This window comes from Miscanthus floridulus, chromosome 8, assembly GCF_019320115.1.
Source record: "Miscanthus floridulus cultivar M001 chromosome 8, ASM1932011v1, whole genome shotgun sequence".
NCBI lineage: Eukaryota > Viridiplantae > Streptophyta > Magnoliopsida > Poales > Poaceae > Miscanthus > Miscanthus floridulus.
Genome location: NC_089587.1, coordinates 197481194 through 197496786, shown reverse-complemented (window position 1 = coordinate 197496786; position 15593 = coordinate 197481194). Strand labels below are relative to the sequence as shown.

Sequence of the window (15593 nt, the reverse complement as noted above, 5' to 3'; positions counted from 1 at the left end):
GGATAGCTTTTTGGATTCGTATTCTGAACACTCGGCAATCATTGATAGAGTGAGAATTAGTGTTATGGAAGCCACAATACTTTTTGTCTTTCACTCCCTCAGGACGTAGCATGGGATGTCCTTCTGGCAGCTTGATGCGTCCTTCCTTCATCAATAATGCAAAAAGCCTGTCTGCCTTAGTAACATCAAAATCATAGGTTCCCTTTTGTTGTTTCAACCAGCGTTGACTAATTTGAGTAGGCTCCTTTGCCCAATTCAACTCAGCTGTAGCTATCTCATCTTCATCAATATACTCAGTCGCTTCCTCCAGAAAACCTTGATACACCTCATTAGTGGCATTGTTCTTCTGAAAGCGATTATCTCTCCTGAATCCTTGGGCCTGATTACTCATAGCTGCTAAACGCTGTGCAAGTTGGCCAAGATCATCAAACTCCATGCCAAACAACTTCTCCTTGATATTCGGCAACATTCCTGCTATAGCTATTCCAGGTAGTTGATCATCTGGTAAATTCAGAGAATAACACATATTCTTGGTCTCCCTAAATCTGCGAAGATATTCCAATGGTGTCTCATTTGTTCTCATCCTCAGACTCATGAGATCGACCAACTTCTTCTCATTAGTACCCGTGTAGAAATATGAATGAAACTTCTGCTCTAGCTCTGCCCACGTACCAATGGAATGAGTTGGTAAAGACGTGAACCACGTGAAAGCTGGTCCTGTAAGAGACAAAGGAAAATATTGAATCCTCCAAGCCTCATCTGAAGCAGCTTCTCCAAGCTGCATTAAGTACTGACTGACGTGCTCTATGGTACTAGTATCATCTTGACCAGAAAACTTGGTCAAATCTATTGGAGGCTTCACCCTTGGAGGTAACGCCACTCTGTTGTACCACTCTGGGTAAGGAGACTTGTATGAATAGGATTGATTTTTTGGCTTCAAGCCGAACTGATTCTGCATCATATCAACCATCCTGTGCATCAAAACATCAATGCCTGAATCCTGATTTCCTTGTACTTGTACTCCAGAAGGCAATCCTGAAACACTCCTATACCCTAGATTTGGCACAGCATTGATAGCATTGTAATCAGTAAATTCTTGATACCCATCTCCATACATATTCTTCTGTAATCTATTTGATGCTGGAGAAACTCTATAAGCTGAAGGTGGCACTTCTCCTGTGGTACCAAATGTTACACGGGCCATAGGTGGGATGTGATTGCTTTTCAGTGTGAGTCAATCCACCTATATTTGAAGTCGATGGTCCTTCTTTTCCAACAGGCTTCTCTTGATGCTTTGGAACATTGAAAAGTGTCGGTCCACTGAGTGGGCCAACATTTTCTTCAAAGTACTTATCAACCATTGGACCAAAAGTACTGATCATGATTGCCCGAAAGGTATTCAGAAAAGCTGTGTGATGGTTTGTCATGGTTTCTCCCATAGCTTTATAAACCAGGGCTGCCATCTTCTAAGCATCCTCCTCTTTAGTGTAATCAGTTTGATGTGGAAGAAGAACCCTTGGCATTGACTGCTTTTGAAACACTTTATTGCTCTTGTTTTTGGAAAAAGACATCAAACACTTCCGTTGGTATTGCTCACATGCTTGTAGCACTAAATCCCTGTAATTATCTGGCAATTCTGCCATGCTCACATCCAGAACATGATCATTGTTGATCTCAGACGCCATCTTGAACTAACAGATTGTCCCACCGGGCGTGCCAAAAAGTGTGTTGACACAAAATGTGACGCACTGTGCCTCACACACAGCAAGCCGGAAAGCGTGGCTTCAATTGGGTGCCTGGGTGCTTCATGATCCGGAAACATGCCAGTCAGTTTGACCTGAAAAAACTAACAAGGGATAAAACAGTTAAATGCCAAACCGAAACATGTCGGGTGAGACCAGATAGTTCTATATATACGGCCCTGAAGCCACTTACAACGACATACAGCTATAGGAAGCTATCTGCCAGCAAGTTTATAAACCATTCGACTAATCGTAAGATGAACACACGTAAAGATCCGATTGCCGAATGCATGTGCATGGGAAGACATGTTTGAACAAGTGAAATTAATCATGAGTTAATGCATAACCAAGCTCAGCAATCCAATCGAGTTGGGGTCCATGAAGAAGGAACGTGCAAATAAACATGATTAAACTAATCTAAAACCTGCATCTGCCGCACGACACCTAGTTTCGTCAAAGCTTAAACGTAATTAACATGCATGAACCCACGACATGTAACAATCTAGATTAAAATAATTCAGCCATTACGAGCATGTTATCTATTTGCAAAGGTAATACGAAAGTAATGATCATTGAAGCATGAATAAAACCATAAGAGAGGGCCGAACAATATCAATCTAGATTGGGCAGAAGTGTGTTACAAATATATAAAATATTTAAAACATGCAACACAGGATAACTTAATGAATCTATTTAGATTTTGCCGTATCTAATAGAGCCGATAACTGTCTTGCCTTCACTAAGCATATTGAGCAAATGCCTGCCGCACGGTATCTACTCATAAACAAAGCATAAGCAAAGACTTCTTGATTGTCAAGCAAAGATCCGCCGCACGATCATTGAAAACAAACAAGACTACTTGCATCACGTCTAAATCCACCGCATGATACTAAACATGATAACAAGGTTGTCGGAACTTATGGAGGTCGACAGATCGATGACTCCTCTCGAAGAACTCGACGACACGACAAAAGGACTCGAAAGTTGGCACGGGGCCGGTTGTATTGATTTGGTTGTGAACGCCTATTACAATGGTTGAGGGTCAATATTTATACCCTAGACAAAACACGAGTCCTAAAAGACTACGATTTACAAAGGAACTCTTAAACAAACTTGGAAACTACGATTCCTTGCCCTAAACTCTCAGAGTCCTTTATTATTACAACTTTCATCTTTTCGATCGGCTTTGCCTGCCATCTTCTGCTTTCCCGAATGGAGTCACCACCTTCTGAGGTAACCAACCGCACAAGCATTTAGCCGACCGCTCGTTTTGTTTGCCAAATGTCCTTCTTCCTGTATGCGGGTCCACCTGTCATCTTCCGAAGTCGACCAAAATCCAGTGTTAACACATGCCTCGGGGTACCCCGAATACACATTTCTTGGGATTGAGCTTGATGCCCTTCTCTCTAAGGCATTTGAAGGCTATCCTCAAGTCGTCGACGAGATCTCCGGCCTTTCTGGTCTTGACCACAATGTCATCCACATAGGCCTCGACGGTCCACCCAATGTGGTCGCCAAAGACCTGGGTCATGCACCGCTGGTATGTGGCCCCTGTGTTTCTGAGGCCAAAAGGCATAGTCACGTAGCAGTACATGCCAAATGGGGTGATGAAAGAAGTCACAAGCTGGTCGGACTTTTTCATTTTGATTTGATGGTAACCAGAATACGCATCAAGGAAAGACAGGGTCTCGCACCCCGCAGTGGAGTCAATGATCTAATCGATTCGGGGTAGTGGGAAGGGGACTTTTGGACAAGCTTTGTTCAAACCGATGTAGTCTACACACATTCTCCATTTCCCATTTTTCTACTTGACTAACACGGGGTTAGCCAACCACTCTAGGTGGGACACTTCCTTGATGAACCCGGCCACCAAGAGTTTCTGTATCTCCTCACCGATGGCCCTACGCTTTTCCTCGTCGAAGCAGCGCAGGCGTTGCCTCACCGGTCTAGATCCGGCCCGGATGTCCAGGGCGTGCTCGGTGACCTCCCTCGGTATGCCCGGCATGTTCGAGGGACTCCATGCGAATATGTCGGCATTCGCATGGAGGAAGTCGACGAGCACGGCTTCCTATTTGATGTCGAGGGTGGCGCTGATTCTCAACGCTCGGTCATCGGGGCAGGCGGGGTCGACCGGGACGAGTTTGATGGCCTCCGCGGGCTCGAACGCCCCTGCGCGACGCTTGGAGTCAGGCGCCTCGCCACTGAGTTGGTCGACGTGGGTGATGAGGGTCTCGGCCTCCGCGAGAGCCTCGGCGTACTCGATGCACTCGACGTCGCAGTCGTAGGCATGTTCGTACGTGGACTCAATCATGATGATACCGCTGGGGCCTGGCATCTTGAGCTTGAGGTAGGTATAGTTGGGGACAGCCATGAACTTGGCGTAGCACGGCCGCCCCAGGATGGCATGGTAGGCCCCCGTGAACCCAACTACCTCGAAGGTTAGGACTTCCTTGCGGTAGTTGGAGGGGGTGCCAAAGCAGACGGGAAGGTTGATGCGCCCGAGGGGTCGCATGCGCTTTCCTGGCACGATGCCGTGGAAGGGTGCGACGTCGCCTCGCAGCCTCGACCGGTCGATCTCCAAGAGCTCCAGGGTGTTGATGTAGAGGATATTGAGGCCACTGCCTCCGTCCATCAACACCTTGGAGAGTCGGGTGTTGCCGATGATCGGGTCGACAACCAGTGGGTACTACCCGGGATTCGGAACATGGTCAGGGTGGTCATCTCGATCAAAGGTGATCGCCTCCCAAGACCAGTCGAGGTACCGGGGGGTGGCCACCTTGATCGAGAAGACCTCTCGGCGTTCCCTCTTGCGCTGCCGCGCCGTAAGGCATGCTGAGGGTCCACCGAAGATCATGAAGGTGTTACGTACCTCGGGGAACCCATCGTCCTTGTCCTCGTCTCGGTCGTCGGCGCCCTTCTGCTTGACATCATCGTCGGGGAGCTCGAGCCTAGCGTAGTAACATCCCAGCATGGAGCAATCCTCGAGAGCGTGCTTGACCGGGCCTTGGTGGTAAGGGCAGGGTTTCTTAAGCATGTCGTCGAAAAGCCTAGGGCCTTTGAAGCCTCGGGGATTCTTGCGCTCTGCGGCCGCGACCAGATCAGCCTCCAGGACCTCCTGCTTCCCCAGGCGCCCCTTTTTCTTTCTCTTGGGGAGGTGGGAGGCTGAGGCCTCGGGGGCCTCGTCCCTCCGCTTACCCTTGGTGTCGCTGTCGGGGAAGATGGCTCCAATAGCCTCTTCACCCGAGGCGAAGTTGGTGGCGATGTTGAGGAGGGCGGCAGCTGAGCGCGGTACGTTCCGACCTAACTCTCGAACCAAGTCTCGACAAGTGGTGCTGGAGAGGAAAGCCTGGACGATCTCTGAGTCACCGACGCTGGGCAACTCGGTGCACTGCTTGGAGAAGCGCCGGATGAAGTCTCGGAGAGACTCGTCCGGTTTCTGGCGACAGCTCTTAAGATCCCAGGAGTTCCCGGGGCACACGTATGTGCCTTGGAAGTTCCTAACGAAGATCCTAACCAAGTCGCGCCAGTCGTGGATTTGTGAGGGAGGAAGGTGCTCGAGCCAGGCTCGCACCGAGTCTGACAAGAGCAAGGGGAGGTTGCGGATGATGAGCAGGTCATCATTCGCGCCACCGGCGCTCGAGCGGGCTCGGGACGAACCGAGGCTTCCCTATCCTGCCGAGGCGGTGCTGCGGGCAAGTTTGAGGCGCCCCCGTGCCGTCGGGAGGCGGAACTTTCGGCTTGCTGTACCGCGGCGGTCTCTAGGAGATCTCGGAGCTCGCCGTGGACCCACCACCCCTCCGTGGTAGAAGGCTCGGGCATTGCGCGGACCAGCATTGCCGCAGCCACGACGTTCTGGCTAGCGCGATTGAAGACTGGGGGTTGCTCACTCCCTTCGTCGTCGTGGATGTGGTGATGCACATCGCGGGCCCTCCGTCGGGCTCCTCCGCCTTCGCCGCGATCTCGCTGTTCCTGTTCGAGAGAGTCTCGAAGCTGCTGTAGAAGAAGTCGGTCTTGTTCAACCTTGGCCTGGAGCTCACGGAGCTGTTCCAGGTCCGGGCGTTGAGGTCACGCAGGAGCGAGGTTCTCGTTCCATGCTGCCGGTAGGACAATGCGCGGAGGTGTGGCGGCGCCTGTACCCGGGCGAAGCGGGGAACGGTTACCTGCCCCCTCGTCCTCCTCGCCCGCCCTCGGCATCCCGAGCCCGACGTGGAAACACTCGCGAGTGGGGTCGTAAGCACCTTCATCGTCGGAGTTGGAGTAGCCGAAGCAGTAGTCGCTTGCGGTCAAGAAGCGGCGCATGGTTTCAGGGTCATGGAATCCAGAGAAATCCGCTCCAGCCCATGCCTCGTCCTCCTCTGAGGAATCGGCGTAGGCGTGGGTCGACACGGTGGTGTCGAAGTCGAGGGCGAAGCGTTGGCGGCGTGCCGAGGCATCCGCGTGAGCAGCAGCATAAGCGTAAGCATAAGAGGCGGCGGCATTTCTCAACCCAAAGGGGTATGGGGATGGTGCCGTCGTCGGACTTTGCTCCGCCGGAATTGGCTCCTCAGGGAGTGGTGGAGCGGAGCTTGATGACTGGGCATCGCCGTGTGCCACCGGTGATTTTCCTTTGTCCAAGCTCAGGCTAGACAGGTCCCCAGCCAGGGACCCTGTGCCAACAGCTGGTCGTAGGATATCGGCGGGGAGCGGCGTGCCGCCCCGGATTCGTGTAGCGTTGGGGTGGTCTTGCTCGCGTCGTGCCTGGCGAGCGCGGTGAGAGCGGCCGCCCAGGCACCGCCTGCGCCTGGGCTGCCGGTGCGTGACTTCGTCGTCGGTTGGTGGGGCTCGAGGAGTGAGGAGTACCATGTCGTACTCATGCCCTAGAGACATGAACTCTAGGCTCCCAAACCAAACCACCGTGCCGAGACGCAATGGTCGTATGGGGTCTGCCATCCGGAACTCGCTGGGATGACGAAACTGACACGCAGAGGCCCCTACCTGGCGCGCCAACTGTCGGTGTTTTGGACCGGGGGGGTCCTCAACCGACTAGTGAATTTGAACTACGTGCTCCCAGTCCCTGATGGTGATGCAAAGAGACACAAGGTTTATACTGGTTCAGGCAATCGGTGCCCTACGTCCAGTCTGAGAGATCGATCTTGTATTCCTTGCACCGAAGTGCTTGTAATAGGGGGTTACAAGCTAGGTGAGAGAGGGAGTTAGTCCCCGGTCTCGGCGAGGCGTGGGCTGCTTGAGACGTTGCTCTCAGGCGGCTGGGAAGTGTATGTTACAGGGCCTTCTTCTCTGTGAGTCCCCCCTAAAATGGCCCAAGTCCTCTCCTTTTATAGTCTGAAGGGAGGACAAGGACGGTACATGTGCTAACTATACGGTGTCATGTGAACAGAGGCGGCGTGTCCGGGCCCTATAGCCTATTCCTGTGGTGGCGCGGTCGTCGGAGCGGTCCGTCCTTGGAGCGCTGGGGCGACGTGCTGGTCACATCCGTCCCTGTGCGTCATGGGAGCTCCTGGGTTGCCTCGGAGTAGGTGCGGCGGTCGGGGTGCGGATCGCTGTGGATTGACTGTGCGCGAGGCCGAGGCTCGGTCGGTGTCGAGGCTGCACCGTAGAGGGGGGCCTCGGCAGACACGAATCCTGAGGTAGCCGAGACTCTGGTGCATAGTGCTGAGGCTCGGAGAGAGCGGTTGATCCGGTGTGCTAGCTTGGAGATGGTGATGACCCGGGCCAGGCCGTCCATGTCGTGTTGTTTTTGAGGCGGGGATCGCGGGGCACGGTGTAGTGCGGGCGCTGATCGTGGGCACAGCGTCAGGATACAGTGACCGGTAATCCCCGTCGTGCCCTGTCTTAGCCGGTATGGTGCTGATGCGACCTCATGTCCCGTCGGCCATTCTGTGGTGTCGAGCCATCGTCCGGCTGAGATTGCGGGAGTGGTTGACGTATTAATGGGACATGACGTGCTGTCGGGAAGACCGGCCGAGGCAGGGGCGACGGGCTATGGATAAGCTGGCCTCACGCGATACGGAGAATGAGGCCTCGCGTGAGACGGAGATCGGACTCCCTGCCAAGGCCTTCTGTGAGAGGCCTCGCGCGAGGCAGAGATTTCACTCCCTGCCGAGGCCTTCCGTGAAAAGCCTCGCGCGAGGCGGAGATTGCGTCAGGACACCGAGACCTCTTGCGTGAGGCTCGAGGCGAGGCGGGGAGCCTGATGGGCTCGGGTGTGGCCGGTGAGGGGCCCACGGCTTTCCTTCTAGCTTTGTTTTTTGATGGGACTTAAGTGACCCTTTTGATGTTCGCTCGGGGTACCCCGTTCTACGGTACCCGACACCAAGTCTCGTCAAAACCTCAGGAAAAGCGCTCACACTCTCCTCGAGGCTCGGGGGCTACTGTCGGGTACCATAAAAAGGGGTCCCCTAAGCAAGAACCAAAAAAAATCGCTTAGACCTTGTAAAAATTGAAGCTAAGAGACAAACACCGGCAAACCTCCACCTTATCCGAGGCTCGGCTGGACCGCCCGGCCCACCTCGAACAATATCCGGGCTCACCCGAAGCGGGCTCGGCCCAAAATGAAACTACGAGGCCTCGGACGAGGTACCGATTCTCTGCCTCGCTCGAGGCCCCAAACCGTAAGGCCTCGGACGAGGTACCAATTCTCCGACTTGACCGAGGCCCCACGCAAGGCCTCGGACGAGGAACCGATTCTCCACCTCGCTCGAGGCCCCAAACCGCAAGGCCTCGGACGAGGTACCGATTCTCCGCCTCGCTCGAGGCCCCGAACCGCAAGGCCTCGGACGAGGTACCAATTCTCCGACTTGACCGAGGCCCCGCGCAAGGCCTCAGACGAGGAACCGATTCTTCGCCTCGCTCGAGGCCCCAAACCGCAAGACCTCGGACGAGGTACCGATTCTCCGCCTCGCTCGAGGCCGGCTCGGCATCAACCCCGTCACCTCCACCTTGACCGACTCCTCTGACAGGACGTCACGTCCAACTAACACGTCCAACCACTCCCGCGACGTTAGCCGAACGACGGCTCGATACAGCGGAGTGACCGACGAGACGTGAGTCACATCGACGCCATGCCGTCCGAGACAGGACGGGGCGGGGGTTACCGGCCGCTGTGCTCGGTGCTGTGCCCATGACTGACACTCGTGCTGCACTGTGCTGTCTAACCCCACCTGCTCCAAGGACAGCGTGGCGTGGAGAGTCAAGCCTGGGTCCCTGTAGCCTCGGAATCAGCGTACAAGACCAACTGCTCCCTCCGAGCCTCGGCTATCCGCTTCGGGGCTCCTGTAGCCTCGGGACTCGCACCCGCCGAGCCCCCCACAAGGGTCCAGCCTCTGCACCGACTGGGCATCAGCTCTCTACGTTGTCAACGTACAGCGACCGGCACGTCGTCTGCAGCACGCACCATACCCTGCGCCAAGCCGCAGGAGCTCCCACGTCGCACAGGATCAGGCGTGACCGGTGCGTCGCTCCAGTGCACCGAGGACAAGGCCGCTCCACCGACCATGCCGCCACAGTGACGAGCTACAGGGCTCGGCATACCGCCTCCGCTCACAAAACGCCACGTAGCAAATATTTGTACCGCCCCTGTGCCTCCCTTCAACTATAAAAGGGAGCGACCAGGACCGCCTCTAGAGACGAGGACTCACACGTGGGCAATCAGAACACATACCCGCGCAAGCAACGCACAACGCTCTATAACACACACGCCCCCTCATTGCAAGAGATCAACACCTCAAGCAACTCACGCCACTACGCAGAGACCTGGGACTAGCTTCTTCTTTCGCTCAGCTTGTAAGCCCCTACTACAAGCACCTCGGTGCAAGGAATACAAGATCGCTCTCTTAGACTGGACGTAGGGCACCTATTGCCTAAACCAGTATAAACCTAATGCCTCTTTGTATCACCATCTGGGATTATAGACACGCAATATATTTTCATTAGTTGGTTGAGGGTCTGCCAGTCCAAAACACCGACACCAAGATTCATGGAATGATTCGTAAGTTGGGATGGAGGGAGTAACAAACAAGCCCATACCATGTTAGTACTACTGCGAGCCACTACAACAGGGGCACAGCGCAGGGCAGGTTTGGTGGCGTTCCCCGATTAATCGACGTTCATTCTGCGAGGAAGCCCCCGTTCAGTCGTTTCAAAGCCTAAAATCTCCACGAGGCCTCTCAAGCCATTTGTCCGCACCCGTTCGGTACAAGTACACCACATGGATCGCTACTCTGAATGTTGCGTAGTGTAGTCGATATACATGTCGACAGATAACGTCAAGCAGCTTCGTTGCTGCGTCTGCTTCGAGGCCAATCTGAGTACTCCTGCCCTACTCCTAGGTCCTAATGCCTCTTCACTTGGTCGATCGCAGGACCATGCCCTGTGTCACTACTACTCCATAGGTTACAAATCTCAACCTATCATTCACGCTGGCAAATTAGCTAGGCACTCGTTGCAACTGTGGACAGAGTTGCAACTGCGTACGATATTTTTTCGCCCTGGCGCCTGTAGTCGCGCTCACTCGCTTTCCCGTGCCTTTCACGGTAGTCGTTCCAACAGTCCAAAGTACACAAGTACCACGATCCACGCAGAGCGTACCTACCGGCTACCGCTGCTCTCAAGGAAAAACAGGCATTTGGAAAACCTTCTGCGGATGGGCATGCTAGGCTACTCTGCTCCGTCCACTCGGCATCTCAAGAGGCCCATCCCCATCCAATGCTTTCATCTCTCTCAACACCCCTAGCTACCCGCGTGTTCGCGAAAACCAGCCCTCATCGGTTGCGTAACGTCGTTGCGGAGCTCGATCGCGTGGCCAGTGGCCACCGGGGAGCGGTGCACAGTGCACGCGCAACAAGTGCGCAGCCAGCAGGCCAGCGTGGATGGGAACTAGCTAGCCGCGCAGACGCGAGCGGGGGCAATAAAAAGGACCTGATCCTGATGTGTACATGCGAACTGGACACCAGCGTGCTTGATTAGTTGATTTGCAGCATGCCCTCTTGGAGTTGGAGTTCAATGCATCATGATACGCGAGCTGACAACTGGAGTTGGATCAGTTCAATTCAATCGATGGCTAGTCTGTTCGGCTGAGCTTGATTAAAGCCGGCCGGTCGTTTTCGGCTAATTTGTTGCGGGAGAAAAATACTGTTCTGGCGGGTAGATGAACAGTGTTTTGTGAGGAGTAAGCAGCCGGCTCCGGATACGAACCCCCTTCTTGATGACGCACACCGTGGAGTGGATCGGAGAACTACAGATACCAACCCCCTTGTTGTTATAGAAACGGAAACAAACAGAGGAGTTGCACGACCTTGATCTACTGGGGTCGATCTGTCTGGGGTGCAGCAGCTCAGCGGCCGCAGGTACGGGACCGGGACTGCTGCATTGCAGTTTTTTTTTTTTTTTGAAAAAAAGTCTACTTAACCTCCACCTTTCGTACTTGGTCTACTTCACCCCCCAACTATGAAACCGTCTGTTTTACCCCCTGAACTTTCTAAAACCGTCTACTTTACCGCTATAGTAACAGCGGGTTTGCTACAGTAGACGGTTTTGGAAAGTTCTGGGGGTAAAACAGACGGTTTTATAGTTGGGGGTGAAGTAGACCAACAATGAAAGGTGGGGGGTTAAGTAGACTTTTTCCCTTTTTTTTTTTTTTTGGACGCTGCATTGCAGTTGTAGCATCAGACAAAAGCGGCGCACTGTTTCAGCCAGGGCCAGGCCCAGGTTACCACAACCACAATGCGGCAATCCGTCGAGGTTGCTCATTTCAGCCGGGGTCTACGGACGACCCAGTAGCAGTACAAGTACAACAACCTTGGAGGAAGTAGAGTACCAGGTCTCTAGACACTAACGGATAGAACAGAACACACTTGGGGACAACTTAACTTTGAACAAGTAGTAGCAACGAGATCATTCCATAAGCTCAATTACTCCTTTTTTCGGTGCTTCCGTTTTTAGCGCAAAGTAGCATCGCTACTTCAACATACTAAGTAGTACTCCTATGTTGGGGGGGGGGGGGGGGGGGGGGGGGGGGGGGACACACCTCACGTGAGTACATATCTGATGCATGTTTTCTAACATGGACTTGCAAGTTGGGGGGAATCATATCAGAACATGTTTTTGCTGACCCGAAAATAGCCTTGTTCGTCTCTCAAACTACAACTATGCATCCTCCTCGCATCCCACGGGGCACATGCTCGGGGCCTAGGCTCCGACTCCAGCCAAAACAGTTTCAAATATGGCTTCACCTGTGGAGCAGCTTCATTCGTGGAGCTGAAACCGATTTTTTGACCGTTTGGCAAAATAACTTCTCTTTATTGTTGGAATGTGTGAAATACTCATAATACCCTTTCTCTTTTCTTTTCCTTTTCCTTTTCCTTTCTCTCTTTATTTCCATTCTCTCTCCACTTTATCTCTTCTCCCCACCGTGTCCTCATCTTCTCTCTCAGCTGTAGCCGCTCGTCCGTCTGCTCCACATCCTCATCTTCCTCGATCTCCCGGCCTCACAGGCTCGCACATGGCGTGGAAGTGCGTCGTCTCGGCCACAAGCCGTTGCTGCACCTCAGCGCCGCCCTTGCCATTGCCGCACCTCTGTGCCGCCCTTGCCGGCCATCGCGTCTCCTCCAGCCGCCACCGCCTTGCCCCGCGCTCCGGCGAGCTTGCTCGGCCGCCTGCGCCTCGCCGGCACTCCGGCTTGGCTTCTCCACCGCCTCTACCTCGCCCGGGCGCCGGCGTGTCTGCTCAGTCTGCCTCCGCCTCGCCCACGCTCGGAGGAAGGGCAGTTTAGGGAGGGCCCACATGCCTGGACAGAGGAAGCTAGTATTTTCAGCTCCGGCTCTCTCTCTCGTGCCTCCTCTCAGCGCGTTTTCCGAGGCTTCTTCGAAGGAGCGGAGCGGTGAACACCTGTTTGGTTGGCGACTAGGTGAAGCGGCTCCCGGAGTGGTTCCGGGAGCGCTACCAAATGGCCCCTCAATCCACACAAGGAAACGGGGCAAGAGGGCAAAAAAAAAGTCAAACTAATGAGAGAGAGAGAGAAGAAGGATCTGTCCTCATGCCATAGGAATCGGGATCCTCCTGAGGGCTGAGGCAGAGGCTGAGGGTGAGGGACATGCATGTGTGTATGTACACCGGCCACCGTGTGGCCACGTGCTGCTACCACCATCCAGCAGGCACCTTCTTCCCGCCGCCGCCGGCGGCCACGGCGGCGGCGCGCTCGAACCGCGAGGCCGCGCACGGGATGGTGATCCCGCCGGGGTGCTGGAAGCCGAACTCCTCCTCGGCCTCGCGCAGCAGCTCTCCGAACAGCGGGTGGTTGAAGTACACCACGGGGACCACGTACCGCATCATCGACTCGCCCCCGGGCTCGGCGCCGCCCACGTACACGGCCACCTGCCCCTTGGGCGTGCTGGCCTCCGCCGCGGCGTCCTCCAGCAGCCGGCCGTCCTTCCCCCCTCCCGCACGCTGCCGCAAGAGCCTCATCCGCCTCGCCAGCGACCGCCCCCACGTGAGCATCCGCGGCGAGCCAGACTCATCGCGCTGCTGCTGCTGCTTCTTGGCGCGCACCGCTGCATCCGCCAGGGGGGACGTCGACGGGGATTTGTTGCTGCCTCGTCGTCCTTGTTGGCACGGCTGCAGGCGGAGGTACCCGCGGCCGCGGCGGCGCCGGCGGTGGCAGAGCACCCAGCGCCAGGCGCTGAGCAACTTCCGGCCGAGCCGGAACCCTCCGTGCCGCCTCGTCAGCATACCACTACTGCTGTTGCCTGTTGGAGCTGGAACGAGATCGAGCGCACTCGCGCAAAGGTCTCCGCTTTCTCGCTGTGCTTGGATAAACCGTAAGGAGGCGTGGAAGCTGCGACGTCCTAGTGGCCGGTGGCAAGGGTGCGCGACACCGCGGGTTGTCTTATAGGCGGTGTGCTGTGCGCCTGTGCGCGGCGGAATGGCGTGTGGGCGCGGGCGGCAGGAGCGCTTCGTGCGTGTGGGGTGCAAGCTGACTCCGCCTTCGGCCCGTGTGGCCGTGTGGGGGAGCCGGAGCGAGAGCGAGGGGGCGATTCTGATCGTTTTGCCCGTGATTCCAGCGCGGTTTTGTGTGGAACATGGCGAGGTTCGCTTGAGGTGGCGACCCTCCGGGCTCTCGTCGGTCCCGCCCCGTTGCCGGTGGTGGTTTTGGACGGTGTGATACACACACGGTGCACCGAGCACCGAGCACCGTACTATGCGGGACGGCTCAACCTCGTTCGGTTGGCTAAACTTTTTTTTTTCTCGCCAGGGGGGCCCGGGGCATATGGCTCAAGGCTCTCAAATGTTCTGTTTTTTTTTCTTCAGTCGTAAGTGGAACAAATCAATGCTAACGTGGTCCAATGAACATTTGCCAAATTTCTCATGCATATACTAAACATAGACGTCGGTCGTATCTTCTCTCTTTGACTTGACATATCTTTTTCTTTTCTCCAAACTTGACATATCTTTCTCTATATATCTTGCACATATTCTATAGCACCTCTATCATGCATCCAAAAGTGTATGGAACTAGTTTTTTTTAAATAAAATGAACAATACTACAACATTATATTACGTACATGGGTGCGCCGTGCATGTCTCACCGTATACTTTGAGTATATGAAGCTTTTTTTTAGTTGGGTACAGCCACAATGTGCCCAAAAGCAGTCCATGCGACGTCACAAAGATATACCCGTATACATTGTGAGGATGAAAGAGGAAGAGCAACGATTAATATATCCATATGGCTAATGGCCAAAAATTTGGAATAAAATATATTTTCTATCTCCTTTGGCTTCTCTCTCCCATGGCAGTTGCAGACCTCCACAAGTGACGCCGAGATGGAGGCCTGCAGACCTGCTCGTTCTCACGACCAAGGAAGGACGAAGATAGAGGCGGCACTGAATCGACATGTCGAGACCATCACCCGATGAAGTATCGCCTCCTAACTCGGGATCTATCGCCGCCGCCAAATCTCTTGGTGGAGTTTGGCGATGGTCGCCATGGATTCCGGTGATAAACAGGTGTCGCAGTATAAATGTTTGATTTAGGATAAAGTTAATATGATATACACAGAGAAGAGTTAAATACACCAGAGGTTCATTAACTTGTCAGGAGATTTCAGTTAGGTCCATCAACTCTCAAAGTGTCTTTTTGGGTTCATAAATTTTGTATGTCGTATCACTTAGGTCCATATCTCTCCACATGGGCTTCTTATGCTGACGTGGCCTGCTGACTTGTCCATCTAAAGCAACTATTCACCCTTCATTTCGTCAAACACGTTGTGAGCGCGCAAGCCGGTGCCGGTGCCGCGGCCACACGGGCGTGCGAGCGGCCGGTTGCCCGTGCTGGTGCAGTGACGCTGCCACGCGAGCACCCAGAAGCTACGCCGGGCAACCACGTTGGGGTTGGTCGAGCGGGCTGGCTGCCGCGCGAGGCCGGCAAGGGAGGTCGGCCACTGTCCGCGATCTTCGATGCCTCAGTCACCCGCGTCGACGTCGACCGCCCGAGCATCCGCACTCCGCTGCTATGGGTTTGCTGGCGCCGGCAGCCGCGACGCGCGGCCCTGAACTGGCATCACGCACTGGCGCCGCCATCCTCCTCCTGGGAATCCCCGTGCGCTCGAGTCCAGCTCCGACGCGGCATCCGTCGAGCACGCATGTGCGCGACGGGTGGCCATGCTCCTGACCGCATTTGCCGGCACCACCCCGGTGGCGCAGGCTGCGGCAGACGGGCTGCGGCCAGACTGCACCTCCTCCACTACCACCACCTTGTCTGCCAGCACAGCAACAGAACGCGCTGGCTCTCTGTTCCTCCACCGCGGATCCACGGCTGCCGCCCGCGCTCGAGCCTCATGCAACACAAGCACCACAT

At 54.9% G+C, this 15593-nt stretch overlaps 1 protein-coding gene across 1 annotated transcript; it reads right to left on the bottom strand.

Moving 5' to 3' along the window:
- Positions 1-11761: 11761 nt before the first annotated feature.
- On the bottom strand, positions 11762-13899 carry LOC136474496 (auxin-responsive protein SAUR36-like). The gene has a single exon (XM_066472064.1). The coding sequence runs from the start codon at positions 13464-13466 to the stop codon at positions 12876-12878; it is 591 nt and encodes a 196-aa protein (XP_066328161.1). The 5' UTR covers positions 13467-13899; the 3' UTR covers positions 11762-12875.
- Positions 13900-15593: the final 1694 nt, after the last annotated feature.